At 33.2% G+C, this 18,789-nt stretch overlaps 5 protein-coding genes and 1 non-coding gene across 7 annotated transcripts; 3 read left to right on the top strand and 3 right to left on the bottom strand.

The window, feature by feature from the left end:
* Positions 1–1,244: 1,244 nt before the first annotated feature.
* TRNAS-AGA (transfer RNA serine (anticodon AGA)) lies at positions 1,245–1,326 on the bottom strand. Its single transcript has one exon. It is a non-coding gene; the product is annotated as a tRNA-Ser (tRNA).
* Positions 1,327–2,903: 1,577 nt separating this feature from the next.
* APC3 (Mitochondrial substrate carrier family protein) lies at positions 2,904–6,519 on the bottom strand. 2 transcript variants are annotated; one of them, XM_085670501.1, is made up of 5 exons: positions 6,270–6,519; positions 5,499–6,103; positions 3,780–4,562; positions 3,552–3,642; positions 2,904–3,381 (listed from the first exon to the last, which is right to left on the bottom strand). In XM_085670501.1, the coding sequence occupies exons 2-5, from the start codon at positions 5,872–5,874 to the stop codon at positions 3,189–3,191; spliced, it is 1,443 nt and encodes a 480-aa protein (XP_085526627.1). In that variant the 5' UTR covers positions 5,875–6,103; positions 6,270–6,519; the 3' UTR covers positions 2,904–3,188. The 2 variants fall into 2 exon arrangements, with proteins under 2 accessions (XP_085526627.1, XP_027921293.1); XM_028065492.2 differs by having other exon boundaries at positions 5,503–6,103.
* Positions 6,520–9,349: 2,830 nt separating this feature from the next.
* Positions 9,350–11,372, top strand: LOC114179349 (short-chain dehydrogenase/reductase 2-like). The gene is made up of 4 exons (XM_028065668.2): positions 9,350–9,576; positions 9,850–10,111; positions 10,347–10,541; positions 10,678–11,372. The coding sequence occupies exons 1-4, from the start codon at positions 9,380–9,382 to the stop codon at positions 11,071–11,073; spliced, it is 1,050 nt and encodes a 349-aa protein (XP_027921469.1). The 5' UTR covers positions 9,350–9,379; the 3' UTR covers positions 11,074–11,372.
* Positions 11,373–11,684: 312 nt separating this feature from the next.
* Positions 11,685–14,347, top strand: LOC114177808 (succinate dehydrogenase assembly factor 2, mitochondrial-like). The gene is made up of 4 exons (XM_028063357.2): positions 11,685–12,016; positions 12,126–12,252; positions 13,849–13,917; positions 14,026–14,347. Exons 1-4 carry the CDS (start codon positions 11,823–11,825, stop codon positions 14,170–14,172), a joined length of 537 nt encoding a protein of 178 aa, XP_027919158.1. The 5' UTR covers positions 11,685–11,822; the 3' UTR covers positions 14,173–14,347.
* Positions 14,348–14,989: 642 nt separating this feature from the next.
* LOC114177807 (uncharacterized protein At4g14100-like) lies at positions 14,990–16,283 on the top strand. The gene is made up of 2 exons (XM_028063356.2): positions 14,990–15,530; positions 15,853–16,283. Exons 1-2 carry the CDS (start codon positions 15,059–15,061, stop codon positions 16,059–16,061), a joined length of 681 nt encoding a protein of 226 aa, XP_027919157.1. The 5' UTR covers positions 14,990–15,058; the 3' UTR covers positions 16,062–16,283.
* A 337-nt stretch (positions 16,284–16,620) lies between these two features.
* On the bottom strand, positions 16,621–18,621 carry LOC114177809 (uncharacterized). The gene is made up of 4 exons (XM_028063358.2): positions 18,297–18,621; positions 18,101–18,159; positions 16,965–17,082; positions 16,621–16,873 (listed from the first exon to the last, which is right to left on the bottom strand). Exons 1-4 carry the CDS (start codon positions 18,506–18,508, stop codon positions 16,795–16,797), a joined length of 468 nt encoding a protein of 155 aa, XP_027919159.1. The 5' UTR covers positions 18,509–18,621; the 3' UTR covers positions 16,621–16,794.
* Between the last annotated feature and the right edge of the window lie 168 nt (positions 18,622–18,789).

Below are 18,789 nucleotides of genomic sequence, written 5' to 3'. Positions count from 1 at the left end.
TAAACCACAAACAATTGCACCTAACCATTTTGCTTGGCAATATTCACTCTGTGAATTGCACCATTGTCATCAATCAACCACTACAACTTTTTTTCCAACATAAAACTCCCTCCTATAGTCTACCACAACTCCTTAACTACCCCTAATATCTCAAAATAACTATCTATTTCGGTCAAAGACCATGTACTTGTTTTCCCATTGTATTTTGTCCTATTATTTACAAACTCTTCACCATAATGGACCACCACTTCAAAAAAGTTCCCAAACATCTCAACTTGTATATAGATATACACCAGTTACCCTCTTAAATAGTCATAACTAGAGATGACAAAAATTTTCAATTCTAATGTCTACGGGATTTGCAAGTAAAATTCGCTATAGGTAGTAAGTGGATACTTCAAATGAATACCTATAGATACTGGATAATAAATAATTTAATACTTCATTTTAAATGGATCAGATGTGAGTATCATACCACTTGTACTTATAATTATCCATTAACGGTAAAAAAATTAAAATTAAAATTTAATTATTATTTTATTAGGTTAAATTTAATTTATATTTTGTTAGGTCAAATTCAATTAAAAAATATTTTATATTTAATTTAATTTACATTATATTTTAATATTTATTTATTTTGTAATTTTTTTAAAAAATTTATAATTTTTTTAAAAAGTTTATAATTTTTTTTAAAACATCTGTGAGTATTTTCTAATCGAACATTCGACATATAACAAGACAAGTAACGAGTCAATTCTTTTGTTGTAGGATAGACAGGGAACAAACACTATCTAGATCCATTATTATTCCTAATCATATTAACAAAAACAACATATATTACAACACCCATACTCCAAAATATTTAAACACCAAATTTATATGGGGGACCAGAACTTTTAGACTTTAAATAATGGTGAACCTTATCAATTTACAAAATGTATAAACAATGACACAATCTATAAGTTTTACGCAAGATATATGACAAGATGACGAATGACCAATATTTTTTACACAAACATATCACAATAATAAACTAGTCAAATAGACCTAAAAAATGAAACCTATAGTCCAATAATAAGCATAAAACTCACCTTCGACAATCCAAGCTAGAATGGTCTAATTACATTAACCATACATTATTCTCGCGCAATGTAAAATGTGTATAAAAATAATAGTATAAAAAATATAGAGCAAAACACACGATCCAAATAATTTGAATGTTGAAATTAACTAAAAACTAAAATCGTGAACGGCAGGATTCGAACCTGCGCGGGCAGAGCCCACATGATTTCTAGTCATGCCCGATAACCACTCCGGCACGTCCACTTTTATGATCAATTTAGCATTTATTTTTATAATACATTCTTATCTATAATATCGTGTTTATGTAAAATTATAATTTTATTTCTTTTTCAATTTTATTTTTCAGATGCCACATTTATAAACAACGAGCAACTATTTGAAGTGGAGCATCAAATAATTGAAGATATTTATTATAACAATATAAATTAAAAAAACAAAATAAAAAGGACTTCACAAATAGTCTTGAATTTAGAAAAACGTCACTCGGATATTCTATAATTAATTTTTGTGAGGATATTTTTCGCATGCTAGCAAAGAACAATGCAAATGATGGCAAATAAGCAAATGTATTTTTGTTCTATCTTTGTTTTTGAAGAACCAATGTCCATAAATTTATCTGTGGGTTCATTGAGGGAGAAATTTGGGCGAAACATGTAATAGGAGTTTCTAATATCCTTTTCAATGAACTTTATAATTATGTATGACTTGGCAATGCTTGAATGAACATTATTCTCTACTCCTTGCTTATAAGTTGGCATTGAAGGTAATCCTTCCACGTGTCTGTGCCTTTGGAGTGGTTATATATGCTTGAATGTTTGCAAGATTTCAATGTTCTTTGTTGAAACTGCTGTCTAAAGTAATGGAGAAAGAAGAAAATGAAGCTTGGTTTTTTAGTATTAAAGAGAGGAGTGTCAAAAGTGAACTGTTTGCTGCTATGATGAAAGAATCATTGGTGTTGTCAATATCTACTTTGTGCTGTCAATTACTGTTTCACATTTGTGGTATGGTGACATGTCCATTTTTCGAATATGCAAACTTTTAAGTATGCAATTTACGCCTGCAAGTAAGAATAGAGAAGAACATCTTCAGTGTGCCAAGCTAGTGACAGGTAGTTTTATGAACGATTACGGTACATATCACATGGGAAGTTTTATGCAATCTATGGTTCATGTGCATCCTAACACCATGATATTGCACCTAACCTAACCACCAAAACTTGATGTGATGTCATAAACAGAAATGAATGCATTATGAATTGCACATCTTGCATGCTTCCACGAACTAAATGCCTATGACAAGGTCGATATCAGATAAAATGACCTTGGAAAGTGGTTCATGTATTTGAATATTACATTAAAGGTCATCATTTATTCGAAAGACACGTATGGGAAAGTGATCTCATCAGTCTGAAAAGATTCTTAGATATGTCTACAGGTTTCTGCCCAAACACCACACAAACAAGACAGTGAAAAAGTTAGGCACATGAAAATCCACATGGCTAAACAGGAAAGAGATCTTCGTATCCTGTAGCAGACCAAAATGATCAAGAGATAGCTATTACTTTATTCACCAGGAATTACAAATTATCAGAGTCCGAGGTTTCCCTAAAGCAGTTCTCTGTACTGAACCCAAGTACCATAACAATCCATATTTCGTTTCCAATCCATGTTCCTTGCACTTGAATGCAGAGTTAGTTACATTGTATATTCAACAGATCTGAAAAGAATTCATTGTCATCATTCTATCTGTCAATTCTATTCACTCAAAAGATCCATACGTCACTTTTCTAGGTGAATGGAATTTCTAGTGACATGAAAATAGATTAGAACCACAATTATGTGCCTTCGCTTTTGATATATGAAATAGTTGATAAAGTACAGATTGAAAGGATAACCTATTATCTAGAGTACAACCTAGTTTCTCAATATTTTAGTTCAGATAAGCATGGGGAAAAACTTTCTGACTACAAAATCGTGTTTTAAGATATCCTTAGAAGAATGACTATCTGTAATAGTACCTACAGGACTAGTAATCTCTGTTCTTCGTCATCATCAACAATTCAAGGCTTTATAATATTTGAAATTAGCCAGTTTAACTATGACACTCTACTCAAGATCTAGACTCTTCTTCATGTTTTCATAAACCATATAAGTAATGCTTGCAGCTGGCACAACTTTGAGGAGATTAGGAATGAGCCCCTTGTAGAAACCTCTAAAGCCTTCATCCCTAAGAGTTTTCCAGAATACATCAGACATTCCCTTGTAAGCACCGGTATTGTTGATAGGTTGTGCCTGCAGCCTAAGAATCATGAAAAAGGTTATGTCAACAGAGAGCCCAGAGAAAGTGTATCAACAAGAACAAACCTAGTGTAAAAGAACAAAACTGATACCTCCCTCCCCCACAATGCATATTTGCATTTGGGCGAAAGAGAGAAAAGAAATAACATTACTACTGACACAACTCTATACCTTGTCCTAATAACCTGCAGCGGATAGACACAAGTAGCTCCAAGAGCACCTGAAATTGTCCCACATCCAAGTTGTACCAGAGGACCAGGATCTGTGAAGGAGAAAAAAGAATAGGAATTTTTGAGTTTCAATACTTTAGAACTGTTAATTTTTAATTGAAAAAGTACAAACTGGTGAGAAATAAAATCATTATGTTCAAGAGATAATATGGTTGCAATAATATCATACCACTCTCACGGAGAATATATCTCTTGGATATATCTTTCAAGGTGTCATATACAGTGAGATCAATCCCTGCATAGGGAATCATACCCAGAAGAGATGGAACAAGCCCTCTGTAGAAAGCCCGAGGTCCCTCATGGACCCATATATCCTTTGTAAGAGTACCAAGTTTAGGAACCCTTCCACCATCAGAAGCACAAGTCTGTAACCTAGTTTTGACAAGATCCATTGGATAGATAGCAATCTGTGCAACTGCACCAGCCATACCACCTGCAAAAAGTCTTCCTGCAGTACCGATATCTGACTTTCCCTGTTGAGCATCTCCAATTACATTTTTCAGCATTTCATAAGCATAAAACTTGATGGCACTCTCTGGAGCTACCTTGACAACATTCAATCCATTACCTCGGAAAAACCCTAATAAACCATCTCGTTGCCATATCTTCATCACTGCTGGCATAATAGAAGCTCTTCCGGTCTGAACTTGTAAGACCACCTTTAAACGATCAAGAGGAGCAGTTGCTGTACGAGATGCAGCTCCTGCTATTCCCCCAGCAATAAAATATCTGCTCCTGTGCACATGTTTGCTGATGCCTTCAGGAATGACAGCTTGTTCCCCAATGTCAACAAGGCACACCCTCTCCCAATGCTGATATATATTTTCCATAGTTGCTTCATGAGGATAAAGTAGAAGAAAATCTCTCCACTCTTCAAAAGTGATAATTCCGTTATTATCCTTATCAACATGCTCCACAAAGCGAGCAAGCTCCTCCTCATCAATTTCAACCCCTGCAACATAGAAGCTGAATATGCTTACAATAAATACAACAGAAAAACTTACACAAAGGTACCAAGGAATACCATCTAGAAAAAATCTACAAGAATTATCAATATATGATCAGATCACCACATACAAGCAATGAAAATAGTGACGAAGAACATAAGTAACAAGTACCATAGAATTTACCTTCAAAGATCGAAGTTGAAGCAAGCTTCACAAATCTAAAGCACCATTCATAATGGTAGAATTATTCAAAATGTTATTTCTTTCTTCTTTTTTAATTCATAAACAACACTAGAACGTCTTCAAAAGAAGCACGTTCAAAAATCACAAGGATTGGCACATTTGTGAACAAATGTAAAAACCCTGCAGTCTCTCAAGAGGTAGGGCTTAACTTTTTCTCACAAATAACTGTTATGACTACAACCACGTATGTTCTTAGTAAACGAAACCCCTATACTCCGAATTATAGAATCTTCAAATAAGCTCACCCCATCACAGCCACCAGATGCAATTCAAGTTTAAGAAACAACATCGAATGTCAACATGTCTTGGCCCACTCACGGAAAAAATGAACAACCAACAACATACTAAAAACACTGCGAGCACACAATGGTGAAGAGGACAGATAACAAATAACTGCAACTCCAATTATATAATAATTTAACTTCCATGCATCATGAACGTAAAGATTTTTGCATCATGAATCAATCAGAAATCATCTTAGGCATGTCAATTCTCCAAAAACTATCTTAGCCATAGCCTTCAATATAATTATTACAAAAGTCAACGGCCTTACCATATATTATAACATGTCCAATTATGTTAACATATAATTGAAGGACAATGTAAAATTTTTGGCATGCAGTAATTAAAATTCACGAGGCACAATACACAATGAGGTAAATGAGTAGTATCAAACTTTGAAGGAGGTAAAAGAATACCTACCAGCCCTGACAAGTGCATCCCAAAGCTCTTCAGGGAGAATGCAGCCATTGTGCTCCACATCAATGGCCTGAAATATGCGATAAAGCTCCAACTCCTTGTCATCCATGTAACGCCTGAAATCATGGTAATCAATCCTGCCATCCCTATCAGCATCACACACCTTGAAAAGCTCCTTGGCATACTTATACTCAGGGGGAATCTGCAGTGCAGACAAACCAGCCTCAATGTGAGCATAGTCCAAGTACCCATTATTGGCAGAATCGAAGAAATTGAAGAGACTCCGAATTCGAAGATCCCTCTCGTCTTTGGTCTCACGCAAGGCAAGAAGCACGTGATCCATCGAAACGGGGCCCGTTTTCTTGCCACGGCCATGATCGGCTTTTGCTTTCGAAAACCCCACGTTCTCCATGTCTATGGCTTGGCCTGCCCCGGACATGCTCTTTCGCTAAGAATCTCAAAAACTCAGAAAATTAGAGATACCCAGTGGGGCATTTGAATTTTGAAGGACCGAAAGATGCTATCTTTGGCCTCAGATCTGCGTAGCGGTTACGTGGGGTTGGAAGGGTCAAAATCTCGAAACTCAAAAGTCGTAAACCACCAACTGGAAAAATAAAACCAGCGATAGAATTGAAGGGATGGGTCAAAGGAGAGAAGAAAGTTACAAAAGAGAATCACCTGAAGCTAATTGGACTAAGCATAGTGTGCAGTGTGATGTTGCAAAAGATAAATAGGAAGAAGAATTATGAAGATGAAGAAGAAGAAGTTACCTGAAATTGCAATTGGTGAGGACAGTTTTTCAATTTATGCAGCAATATATGTTAACTTATATATATACGACTATATATATATACTATATATATAAATATGGCAATGAATGTGTTATTATGCAGTGTTTTGTGGAAACTGAATGAGAGTAATAAAGAGGGGGAGAGAGGTTCTCCACAGTGTGAGTGAGAGAGATACTTGGTGAATCAATTTCTGTTTCTGATTGTGTTGCGTTATCCCTCTTTGTCAAGCAGGTAGAGAAGAAAAAGGGATATTATATTTCATCAAAACAAAATGAACAGAAAAAAGGGATATTATGTTATTATTATGTGGATATTCCTCTCAACCTGTCTTCATTATCATTTTCCTTTTAACTTCTTGGTACTAGGTCAATGTACATTTTAGGAGCATTTCTAATTTTGAAATCAAATATAAAATCTATAGATATCTAAAAAACATATCATATATTATTAAATTTGTATTAAAAGAAATTAGTGTAAATGATTATTTTTAATTGTTGATTTCAATTTATAAAAAATATTGAAATTTAGTTTGGAGATAGAGAAGGATGAGATAGAATAGAAGATTCAACTAATTAATATTTTTTAAAATACAAAGATTAATGATGATAATATTATATAGTGGAAAGATTAGATACCTTATTTTGTTATTATCAATTTTCTTAAAGTATAAATGGAATATGATTCTCTTATTCAAGTGTCTCTTATAAATTCATTGGTGTAATATATTTTTTTTATCTCGATCATCATGGAATTATGTTCAAACACAACAAAATATGATAGTCTCAATTATAAAAATATAAGCACGACAATATATGAATAAAAAAATTAAATGACTGAAACAATTACTTTTATTCTATACAGTTCATTTGTTTTTAGGAAAATTTGCTACGAAAATACTTAAGTTTCTAGAAAAGACGAAATTTGAAAAAAAAAAATTTATGTCCTTTTATTCTACTGATAAATGAAAATCTAAATTTCATGAAATAAAAACATATTTTATTGTTATAATAATATTCCGTTACTTTAATTAAATTAGTAAACTTCGAAAAAAAATTGTGAGAATATTCTCAAGAAGATTTATAACAAACCAATATTTTATATAGTTAAGGAGAATTAATTTGCATGATTTCTTCATTTTTTATATTAAAAGTTAAATAATTAAATACATTAATTAAGATATTATAAATGTATAATAAATTTTATAAAAACAAAAATATCTTTTTAAATTTGTAGACAATAACATATTGAAGAATGACTTTAAAATTTTTAAGTCTCTACTAAAAAGAAAAAAAATATCTTTGGTGACACTTCAAGAATCTCTCAAGGTGAAAGTTTCAAATATGAAGATTATAAACCTTTGAAAAATATGTCTTTAAGTTTTATAAAACAATTGATACTTTAGTTATTTTTTAATAATTTTTTTAAATGTTTAACACTATTTTTTGTGCTGGTTGTTATGTTAATTTAAACTTTCTTATATTTAATTTTTAACGACATCAAAACATAGTTATTTAATTATTTAATTCATTTTTAACTTTTATCGGTGAACATTAAATAAAATATAAAACCCACATGTGAAATACTTATTGACAGTTTTGTCTTTTAAATAAAATAAAATTACATTAATGATGATTAAGTCAAATTTAATTTAATATTACACTTACCTATGTATTTTTTATAGAATTCAACACATATTAATTACTTTAAGCAGTGTCCTTAGAGTACTCCTTAACAAAACTCATACTTTATTATAGAAATAATGACACCATCACCTTCCACGATTTTAAAGATTTATTATTATATTATTTCATGTAATAAATAGTTGAAAATTTATAGTAAAAATATAATATTGCATTTTAATGCTCATAAACTTGTATGAATGTTTAGATAAATGATTTTTGAAAGATAGTCGTTAATTTCGGAAAGCATGAAAAATCGAATTTAATCTTTAAACATGTAAGAAATTCAAATCGATGTCTAACTAATACTGTACCATAATAACAAAATAATTCCTGATTTTGTTATCAATTAATTCTTAAAAATATATTTTACTAACAAAATACTCTCATTAAAAATATATTTTACTAACAAAATAGTCTCATTAAATTATATGTTTATAAATAAAAATAAATATTTATCTTTTTCAAAATCAATTTTCATTATTTTATATCGTTAAAATTGAGTTAAAACCTAATTCAATCGCACGAAATTGATTTGTGAAATAAAATTTATACTCTAATTATATATTATAAAAATGCTATGTGAGCCTTCCAATCTAACAAATTGAGAATTCTCTATAAGTATTAGGTGAATATTTATAACGATCCAAAAACCCTTATTTTTAGGAATAATGCTTCTCTCAAGTTTGGTAATTCCTGATTTTTTTTTTCAAACAATCGTTATGATTCTTTTAATAATCATGTCTCATTTTAAATAGAAATGAAAAGAAGCAGATTAAAGGTTACTTCATATTCTCGATATTTATTTTTCTTGTAACATGTTAAAATATCTATATTGTAAAAGAAATTAAAGATGAGAATTAGGCGGAGATATTATAAAATAACTTGAGAACCCATTTTCGTTACCACTTATAGAATAAAAAATATTAGTTTTTCATTATACCTTTTCTTTACAGAATTAGCACTACTCTGTTTTTTGGTTTCTATTATCAGTGCCATTATTTTTAATATTCTTATATTATATTTATTTTATCATTTTATAATAATACACTCCGCGACATTAATAACGGTACATTTATTTTTCATATTACATTGTTCACTTAACCACTACAAGATAATGTAATTTAAATAAACGATGCATTGAAAATTAAAATTATATACACATAACTTATTTTACAAATAAAAAATTTATAATTTAATAAGTGAATAAATTATTGTTGGTCGGTGTTGTGTTGGGGTATGTTGTGAAGCAAGGAAGAAAGAAGATTAATGATGTTGACACAAGAGGAAGGAAACAATAATTGTTGTGTTGGTTTTGAAAATAGTGTAAGAATTCTGTTGCCTGAAGTATAGTTCTACAGATTTGAGCGAAAGAGCAAGATATGTGGTGAGACCAACAACGTGGCATGCATGCATGCATGCATTGCCACTCATTTGTGTTTGTGTGAGAGAGATACAACCTTCATCTCTTTCAACTTCGACACCACATGGTTTTGGTGCTCAACCAACACACACATGGGGCACAAAGAAAAAGCTAAAGAGCGAAAAGAGAAGAGGTTGCAGGAGATATCTCTTCTCAGGACAATTCCTTATGCTGATCACCAGAGGTTCTTTTTTGTTTCCAATCTCATTCATTTTTCTTTTCATTCCATTTTCACATTTTTTCTCCGAGATCTCACTCTATTAAATATTTTGCAGGATTCCTAATAGATTAATTAGTATAGAACTTTACATATGATGATTAAACTCTACTTTTAACAAACAGTTTTCTTGTGTATTGACCATGATTTTTGGATCAAAGTTGAATGGAGAATCCGTAATTGATGGAACTAGAGATCTACTCTTTTTCCACCTGTGTTTAATCTTGTGCTTATGAATAGATGGTGGTCGAAGGAAACAATTGCGGTGGTTACTGGAGGAAACAGAGGAATTGGATTCGAGATCTCTAGACAACTCGCTGATCATGGAGTAACTGTGATACTCACATCAAGAGATGCTAGTGTTGGAGTTGAATCAATCAAGGTCTTGCAAGAGGGTGGTCTGCAAGATGTGGCATGCCATCAGCTTGATATTCTCGACCCTTCTTCCGTCGCCGAATTCGGTGACTGGTTGAAGGAAAATTATGGTGGCTTGGACATTCTGGTAAGCTTCTAAGAAATGAATATGCAGCAGCTGAATCTGTGCCAAATTGTTCCAAACTTATATTGTTGGAAACTTAGATTTGGTGAAGGTAACATGAAATTAACAAGTTACATGAAAGCATAAAGACTGTATTGTTTTTTTGATTTTAGTCTCCATATATCACCAGCAGGCAATGTAGCAGTAGCAGATGCCCTTGTTGTGTTTGTAATTATGCAGCAATGTCATTTCTCTGCAGGTAAATAACGCTGGTGTGAATTTCAACTTTGGGTCTAATAATACCGTTGAACATGCTAATTTGGTCATTGAAACAAATTATTTTGGCACCAAGCGTATGATTGAGGCCATGATTCCATTGATGAAGCCATCCTCTGCTGGTGGACGCATCGTAAATGTGAGCTCGCGTCTTGGTCGACTAAACGGCAAACGCAATGTAAGTGAACAATATGTTGCATGTTCTGTAAAAGATTATGATGAATTAGATAGTAATGATAAAAGTTAAGAAAGTGGTAGGTGAGGTGATTATGTAAAAAGTGAGTCTAAGTTGGTGGAGTTAACATACACTGCAGAGATTGGAGAACGAAGATTTGAGGGAGAAACTAAGTAATATTGAAACACTTACAGAGGAGCTAATTGATGACATGGTAGCAACTTTTCTGAAACAAGTGGAAGATGGAACTTGGAAATCAGGAGGGTGGCCTCCAACTTTCACAGACTACTCAATGTCAAAACTAGCAGTGAATGCTTACACAAGGTTCATGGCACACAAGCTTTCTGAGAGAGCAGATGGTGAAAAGATTTTCATCAACAGCTATTGCCCTGGTTGGGTGAAAACTGCTCTCACTGGTTATGCAGGAAGTGTGTCAGTTGAGGATGGTGCTGATTCTGGAGTCTGGCTTTCCCTTCTTCCTGATCAAGCTATTACAGGCAAGTTCTTTGCAGAGAGACGGGAAATTAACTTTTAAGCACTTAGTTCAACCATCAGATTCAGACCATCTTCACAGAATTGAAGGAAATCTGCATGTTTGTCATTGTCAATGTCATGTCACATACAAAAGTAGTATTACTCTAAGTCATTTTGTTTTAGTGACTAGTTCATTATTCTAGATATTTGATGTTTCTTCACTGATCAGTGATCACTGATGCTTAAGGAAAAGGAAGTTACTGCATCTTTGTTACTTCAACTATGCTGTCTTTCCTTTTCTCATATCATAAGTTACTAATTTTGTCAAACATTTGTTATGTTACAGACTAGTTTTACTTCCCAGCTCTTGCTACTTTACCTTCTTTCAATCTGTCTAGTTATGTCTCAGCTAATTGATAAATCGATTTTACTAAATGTTTCAAAATCAATAAGCTAGTGATGCATTTCAATGAATGAATAAATTTTTTTTACAATGCTAACATATATTTCAATAAAATTATACTATTTATTATAATAACGTTTTAATATCACACTATCTAAATTATTTATTTTATTTATTAGTTAAATACTTGAACTTTAAATAAAAATAAGACTAAAAATGGTAATTATAATTATTTAAAAGCATCTTTTTTTGTGTAATCTAAGAGAAAAACTTCAACAATGTTTGATGCGTTTGGTTTGCGGTGTGGGATGTGGAGGAAAGAGAGCCACGGTAGCAGCAGAAAGGTTCCACCTTCGCATAAACCCTCCTAAGCTTCCCACAACCGACACAACAACCCAATCCTTCTCATGGCTTCTTTGCGTATCACAAGATTTACAACCAACCTTCTCAACTCCTTGTCTTTCCCAAAATCTCAGAACCCATTTCCTAAAATCCTTTTCTCGCTTCACTCTTTCACATCCCACGCTGGTAACGATTCCCACTCTCAATCTCTGAATATCGATCTTTCCAACGAAGAAAGCAAAAGACGCTTGTTCAACAGGTTCCCCTTCTCAATCTTCCGTTTTCTTTTTCGTCACTTCTCGAAAGTGAGTGTTAATAATGAATGATCATATTTTTTTTTAATTATTATTTTTTGGCAATTCTCTTAGGCTATTGTATAGAAGCAAGCAGCGAGGGTTCCTGGAACTCGATTTGGTGCTCGGGAAATGGGTGGAGGACAATATTCACTCATTGGATGAAAATCGCATTCGAGCTCTCGTACATGTTCTTGACTTGGTACTTTCTTTTCCACTTTATATATTATTATTATTATTTCGATTGGACTGCCATATTTCAATAAAAACTACCGTAGTTATCATCATGTCATGAGGGTGATCATCATTATTAACACTGGCCAATCAAACTGCTTAGCTTTATTTTGGTGTTCATTGAGAGATTCTGTGAAGATTACTAGGGGTCTTGATATTCCACTTGGATCAGATCAACAATTTTATTTCTAGCAGTTAGACTGTTACTGGAGTCTTGTCAAACAATATGTTGTCAACATTCCATTCATTTCTTAAACATTTTTCCTTCTTATTTGCTGTTTTCCGTTTAATTCCTAATACTTTTCATTTCGTTAACTATAATGGAAAACAGTTACTTAAATGTAGAAATACCTTCTGGAATTGGAAGAGAGAACTCTATTGCTGCTATGTTTAGTGAAAAAGTCTCACATGTTTTGGCGAGGGATTGTTTTGGCGAGGGATTGTTTCACAAAAAATCCTTAAAAACTTAATCAATGACATAATCCATTGAAATTTATGAGATTTGGAGTACCGTATATTTTTCTAGTCTCTTGAAATATCAATTGAATACCACTGATTTTGTTGTAATCTAAAACAAATCTTGATAGTTTTGATTGTATACCCTAATATTTTTTTTATGTTTGAAAGTTTCTGATTAAATATCACAAGCCATTTTTTTGCAAGTTTTTTAAATCTTTTGAAATCCCAATAGAATGCACCCTTACTAACTTAATAGGATTTGTAATAGAAGTAATGGATTTACAATACACATTTAATAAAATAATCTGTTAGTACGGTGATAATGCCATCTGGAAATTCAAACCTTAAGTCTTTTTAATATACATAATGTATAGGTTATAGTTACATGTACTTTGGAGGTAACATGCTTATCTATTTAAAAGAACCTATCTTGACAACATGATCCTAGGCGTTTTCGGAGAAATTATTAAATGGTCCTTGCTGATTTTCATATGATACATAATCAAGTGTTTACTAGTTGTTTCTTGTAAACAGTAAAGTTTAAGTATGTGTATATGAACATTAGTGGCACCATAGAGAGGTGGTGGTCCTGGACACCTAATAATTTCTCATGTTTTAAGCATTTTTTTGGCGGCTTTTTCCTCTTCGTGTGTGAAAATGGACTTTCATTCACTTAATTACGATTATGCAAAGATTGATAATTTTTTTATTGTATCAATGCTTTATTTGATTCGGGTTCGTTTTCTTGTTAACCTTTGATGTGTCCCCTTTTAATGCGTGGAAAATTTAAATGGAAAATGTGGCTTCTTATAGTAATAAAGGATGGAGTGGTGATTCTCATGTTGCTAATGTTTGAGATTATTCTAAAAGAAGATGGAGAGGAAGGATTAATTTATCACCTTTGAAACGTAACTGCTTTATTTGTACACTTTTATGAGCAAATTAGATCTTGAATCTGTAAATTGAGAAGGAAGTTTAATGATAAATGTAGTTTGTTTGATGATTTTGTTCTGATAACTACTTGTTGGTCAAGTTTGAAAGACGCAAACGTTGATTTTGAGTCTGTGTCACCTCGGTGACCTCAAAATCCTGTTTCTGTTTGCAGGAGAATCCAGATTTATGGAAGTGGATATCTGGGCAAGAGCAACCACCGGAATCAATCAGCATCAACCCAGTTAGTCTTATTTTGTTATTTAAATGATGAAGTTCCAATTTGGTTACTTTGTTGGATTTTTGTTTTTCTTCGGGGTACGAATTCTCATGGAAGTTGTTTGTTGCACAGGTCTTTACTGCAGTGCGAGAAGGAGTTATGAAGAATCTTGAGACTCATTCCGCTCCTGAAACAAGAGCAACACCTGGTCAACCATGGGTAAGAGGCTGGGATGATATCAAGAAATTTCGGGGTGGTCCCATTACTGGGAACCAGTAGCAATGAAAAAAAAAACATTTTTTACCGTATATTTTACTATTATTTACGGTTATGTAACTGCAAAATAAAGGTATATAGTAGCTACTAGAGAACAGTGAAAGTTGGATGAAAACTAATGGATTGTGGTTGACTTTCTGGAAGCTTGATATAAGCTAATAGGGGTGATTTTATTTTACTGTGGCTTGAAATGCTTGATTCTGGATTTTCCGTTTTAATTGTGTATCGTTTTAAAATATGTTTGGTAAGAGTGAAATTGTATCTTTGTTCGATATTTTTTGAACTCTTTCATCCTCTTCATATGTCAACGTTACTACATGAATATTGAACTGGTTTCTTCTATTGAGAACAATCAAATGAGCTACACTGTTAAAAGAACGGTTTCATTGCTACAACTACGGATTCATTAATATAGTTGGGAAATTTGAAAGTTAAAAGTGAAGATGCAAAACTTGTTTTAATTTGAAGGTGCTTGTTATCATCGGTGTTTGATTTGGCTAGAAATGTAGTTAGTTAAAATATCATCGGTGAAGCATGTACTCTTCAGGATGTGAACTCTTAATATTATAAAGAAAGATTTCATGAAATCAAATCTATTTAATTCTACTGTGATAAACAAATCTTGGATTGTTTAATGTAATTTAGTGGAAAAAGGTTACTTATGCTTAATAATAATAGTTTTTTTTTTGTTCAGAAGCACTCTGTTTTAAATTAAGGAACTTAACAACCATTTCCATTTTTATAGTCATGTATTGACTCGTTCAATTATTCAGGTAAACGATTACAATTTATAACTTTTTTTTTTATCTTTTTTCGCTGACTGTACAACGGTCAATGTCACACCACATTCCTTATCTTCTTTCCCTTCACAGCTTTCCCTGCATTTGCAATGGCCTCTGCAACGGAAGCCATTAACGCGTTGTTCTTAATTCTCTTTCTTCAACATTTGTTATTCACAACAGCGAATGATTCAATTCCAGTGCCAGCTGATTGGCCGCAGCAGTTTCACTCGGTGCTGTTCATAAACCGAAGCGGCAATCTCCGGAAGACGGACTTATGGTACGACTGGCCCAATGGCCGCAACTTCAACATCGTTCAAAACCAGCTGGGCGTTCTCACCTACGACCTCGAATGGGACAATGGAACCTCCTTTTACTATACGCTCCAACCCTTCGACAAAACCTGCAAAATCATGCACTTCGATGTCGGCATTCTCCGCCCTAGCTGGCTCGACGGCGCTAACTACCTCGGCCAAGAGTCTGTCGACAACTTCCTCTGCAACGTCTGGGAGAAAGTCGACTTCATCACCTACTACGAGGATGTCCTCACCCGAAGACCCGTCAAGTGGATCTTCTTCGACGGTTAGTCACTATACACCTTTTCTCTTCATCAATTAAAAACCAAATTAGCTTATTGATGGATTAAAAATCAGATTTTTTGGAGGATCGGGAAATAACTTGTATAAATTAGTTCGTAAACAAGTTAATTTAGATAATGGAGAAACTGATTTCATTATTTTTCATTTGTTTGGCCTAGAAGTGTTTGCTTAGAAATTTCTCTGACCAATCATGCTACTACTTTTCTGTAATATCGTTATTCTCGTTAATATCTATTTATGTTTTTTGGTCTTTAATTTATATATGATTAGTAATTGTTGCGTGGGTATTGTTATGGTGGTTGCAGGGATGGTTTCTCATGTGATGACATTTGAGGTAGGTGCAGTGCTTGAGGATGAACATTGGCAAGCTCCTGTGTATTGTTTTGATGAGATGAAGAACGAGACATCGGAAAAAACGAATGCGTTCGTCTTAGAATCTGAAGATGCTGCTTCTGCTGGTTTTTCTCATGGAATGTTAATGAGAGAGATGCCACATTCTGCTTATGCTAAGTAATCGTGAGTGAGAATGGTGTTTGCACTTTATCTATTGCAGCACGTACAATAATTTCTTGAAATAATTTAGACAGTCTTCGATTATTTTTAGAGCATCTTAACCGTGATTGTTTGCATCTAAGACAAGTGCGTAGTCTTTCATCTACGCGGTGATATAATTCGTGGTTTGAGTTCTGTCAAACAATGCTTCGACATTAAAAGTTTCACGTTTTTCTTCTCAGAATCTATTCGAACGTTTTGAACGCGATACCAAACACACGCTTAGTTCGTTTAAAAATCCTGAAAAGTTATGACGGTCATTAACTGCAGGATTTTTACTGTTTATTGTTCAGAATTCTCGCAAATCCTTGTATAATTTTGAAAACGTTTTGAGACCACGGTTCTTAATTCAGCTGTAAAGAAGCTCGTGTTGGCTACAAGCACGAGGGTTTGACTGTGTGTTCGAGAGATTCCTTAGAGAAGAAAAGCTTGACACCATTTTCTTGGAAAACTCTGGTAGACATTGTTGAAAATACAAATTTTGCAAAATGATTCTCATCAGGTTAATGGCACAAAGTAAATAAATCAATTCTCCCCTCTATTAACAACATTGCATTGCATCGTTGACCCGCCAGGGTTGATAAATATGAACATTCTTCTCTGTAAAAATAATTGTATCATTTATTGTATGGTCATTCTGACATAATGAAGAACAGAAAAGGAAGGCATAAACTGCAATGAAACATTCATTCAGCCTAGTATTGGCTATTCAGATAGAAATATAATCCAGCAAGCACTGCAATTCCCACCACAACTGCAATAGGAAGTGCTTTCCTGTGCAAAATTTATTGCATGATGTTAATGCCAAAATAATGGTGGGAGGTATAATGAGAGACATAGAAACAGATAAAGATTTATGGCTTACCCAATTGCTTCATCTTTCTGCAGATCAGCTTTTCGTGCTTTTCTAACAGCTGTGCTATTGGCATCTTTACTCACAGCTGGTGCATAGGGCTTAAATCTTCGTTTTGGAGCACCACAAACTGCAAAACACTATTTATTTATGGCAATCATAATGTACTTTTACCAACTTCTTTCCACTCGTTTTTTTCTGCTTCTACTAATTTTTACCAGGAGCTGGCTAGCCGTTAACCATTCCATAAACACATTTTTCTATCTCTTCAGAAGTGTGTGAGTCGAGCATTTATGAAATTGATTTTGCAAAATGGTTAACTTTGAAGAAAATTATCCATAAAAAAAGAGTTTTTTCATTGCAAAACCAATTTTAGACATGGGGTCAATTTCTCAACACAAGAAATACATAAATATTTACCTAACATTATGTTTGGTAATATTTCAACATGATTCTCTATCATCCAATATCAATCTACAACACTAACATTTCAATTTACAAAAGAGGCTAACTCATTGAGGTATCAAGGGCTTAATCTTGGTTTCCAATTGCAAAACAAGATTGAACTTATTTTGATGCACTGTCTCTATTTTTTAAAATTTAGAAAAAAAAATGACTTTATCACCACATGATATTAATGAGTAGAAGAATGTATTAATATGATCAAATCTTATTGAATTATGATATACTATAACTTTGAACTATTTTTTTAATATTTCTTTTACAAAACTCGCGTATGAATAAAGAATATGAACAAGATAAAATGGTTCTTGTGAATAAGGTTATATATGGATTGTAGTTGGAAAATACTCGGAAATTTCAATTCAAAAAAACATGCCTCAAGACAGCAAATCAAATGAAAAAAGAGAGAGAGAGAGAGAGAAATGTTACTCCTAAAATACAGAAAAAAAAATGTCTTGTATATTAATTCATCTAAAATTTTTCATATAATTTCTCCAAATCATTAATTTTCACAGAGAAGTGATTATTATTATTTTTTTCTATCTAGTAAGTGATAAGCTTGTGTACACCACACGTACCCAAAAATTGTTGTAAACTGTCCTAACTTTAATCCAAAAATTCTTGTCAGATACAGTTGTGAGTTGTTAGTAAGGGGAAAGAAGAAAAAAAATGGAAGGAGCAATTACCAGGGCAGAAGTAGTTATCCGGCAACTTTTCAAAGGGATTTCTGTCATTGTAAATATACCTGCATCAATCAACAACAATAGCATTACCAATACCATAAAATTGCATCATCAAAACAGCAACAACAAAATTTATATAAATTATCGTATATCTCTCCCTGTAAACGCGAAAAAGAAAGAAAAAAAAATGAAGGTTGACCCGCAATCGCGACAGATATAGGCCTGTTTGGAAGCGACGCGCATGGAAATCCTGGGTGGTGCTGAAGTGAGATGGCGGTGATTGGGATGAAGATGAAGGTTGAGTGAACCAGAGAAGAAGGAGGATTTGAGAGCAAAAGGGCTGACGGAGGGTCTTCGCAGGCCACCATTCACGGTGGGGACGCAGTGAAGACTTGGTGCCTGCAATGCCATTTTTGCTCTGTTGTTGAGTTGAGGATCACAGAAACAAAGAACCAAAGAAAGAGAGAGAAAAAGAAGATAAGAGAAGAAAGAAAGAGAATGGTCGTGTGGAAAGAAAGAACGGGATGTGCAAACGTGGCAATCTCCTTATTTTAAATTCTGCCAAAATAAACATTTCTATTTTTTTTTGTATAATATTGGGTAAAAAAAATGTATTTATATAAGCATATATTTGTTAAAAAATATTTTCAAAAAATTATACACGAGTAGCTTGAAAAGAAGTAAAATAATTA

This window comes from Vigna unguiculata, chromosome 3, assembly GCF_037176805.1.
Source record: "Vigna unguiculata cultivar grain cowpea cultivar isolate G323 ecotype 2 chromosome 3, ASM3717680v1, whole genome shotgun sequence".
Taxonomy (NCBI): domain Eukaryota; kingdom Viridiplantae; phylum Streptophyta; class Magnoliopsida; order Fabales; family Fabaceae; genus Vigna; species Vigna unguiculata.
This window is presented reverse-complemented; position numbering and strand designations above follow the sequence as displayed.

Bases quoted from the DNA above. Each gene is read 5' to 3' on its own strand.
- APC3 (XM_028065492.2), bottom strand. From the start codon at position 5,938: ATGTCCGGGGCAGGCCAAGCCATAGACATGGAGAACGTGGGGTTTTCG. The intron at 3,643-3,779 runs GTATGATATTAT...TCTCCTTCACAG, and splicing joins ATATATTCTCCGTGAGAGTG to ATCCTGGTCCTCTGGTACAA. The intron at 3,382-3,551 runs GTATAGAGTTGT...CATGATTCTTAG, and splicing joins CTGCAGGTTATTAGGACAAG to GCTGCAGGCACAACCTATCA.
- LOC114177808 (XM_028063357.2), top strand. From the start codon at position 11,823: ATGGCTTCTTTGCGTATCACAAGATTTACAACCAACCTTCTCAACTCC. The intron at 12,017-12,125 runs GTTCCCCTTCTC...CAATTCTCTTAG, and splicing joins AAAAGACGCTTGTTCAACAG to GCTATTGTATAGAAGCAAGC. The intron at 12,253-13,848 runs GTACTTTCTTTT...TTCTGTTTGCAG, and splicing joins TCGTACATGTTCTTGACTTG to GAGAATCCAGATTTATGGAA.
- LOC114177809 (XM_028063358.2), bottom strand. From the start codon at position 18,508: ATGGCATTGCAGGCACCAAGTCTTCACTGCGTCCCCACCGTGAATGGT. The intron at 18,160-18,296 runs GTCAACCTTCAT...TGATTGATGCAG, and splicing joins TATATCTGTCGCGATTGCGG to GTATATTTACAATGACAGAA. The intron at 16,874-16,964 runs GTAAGCCATAAA...AATTTTGCACAG, and splicing joins CAGAAAGATGAAGCAATTGG to GAAAGCACTTCCTATTGCAG.
- LOC114177807 (XM_028063356.2), top strand. From the start codon at position 15,059: ATGGCCTCTGCAACGGAAGCCATTAACGCGTTGTTCTTAATTCTCTTT. The intron at 15,531-15,852 runs GTTAGTCACTAT...TGGTGGTTGCAG, and splicing joins CAAGTGGATCTTCTTCGACG to GGATGGTTTCTCATGTGATG.
- LOC114179349 (XM_028065668.2), top strand. From the start codon at position 9,380: ATGCATGCATGCATTGCCACTCATTTGTGTTTGTGTGAGAGAGATACA. The intron at 9,577-9,849 runs GTTCTTTTTTGT...GCTTATGAATAG, and splicing joins CCTTATGCTGATCACCAGAG to ATGGTGGTCGAAGGAAACAA. The intron at 10,112-10,346 runs GTAAGCTTCTAA...ATTTCTCTGCAG, and splicing joins ATGGTGGCTTGGACATTCTG to GTAAATAACGCTGGTGTGAA.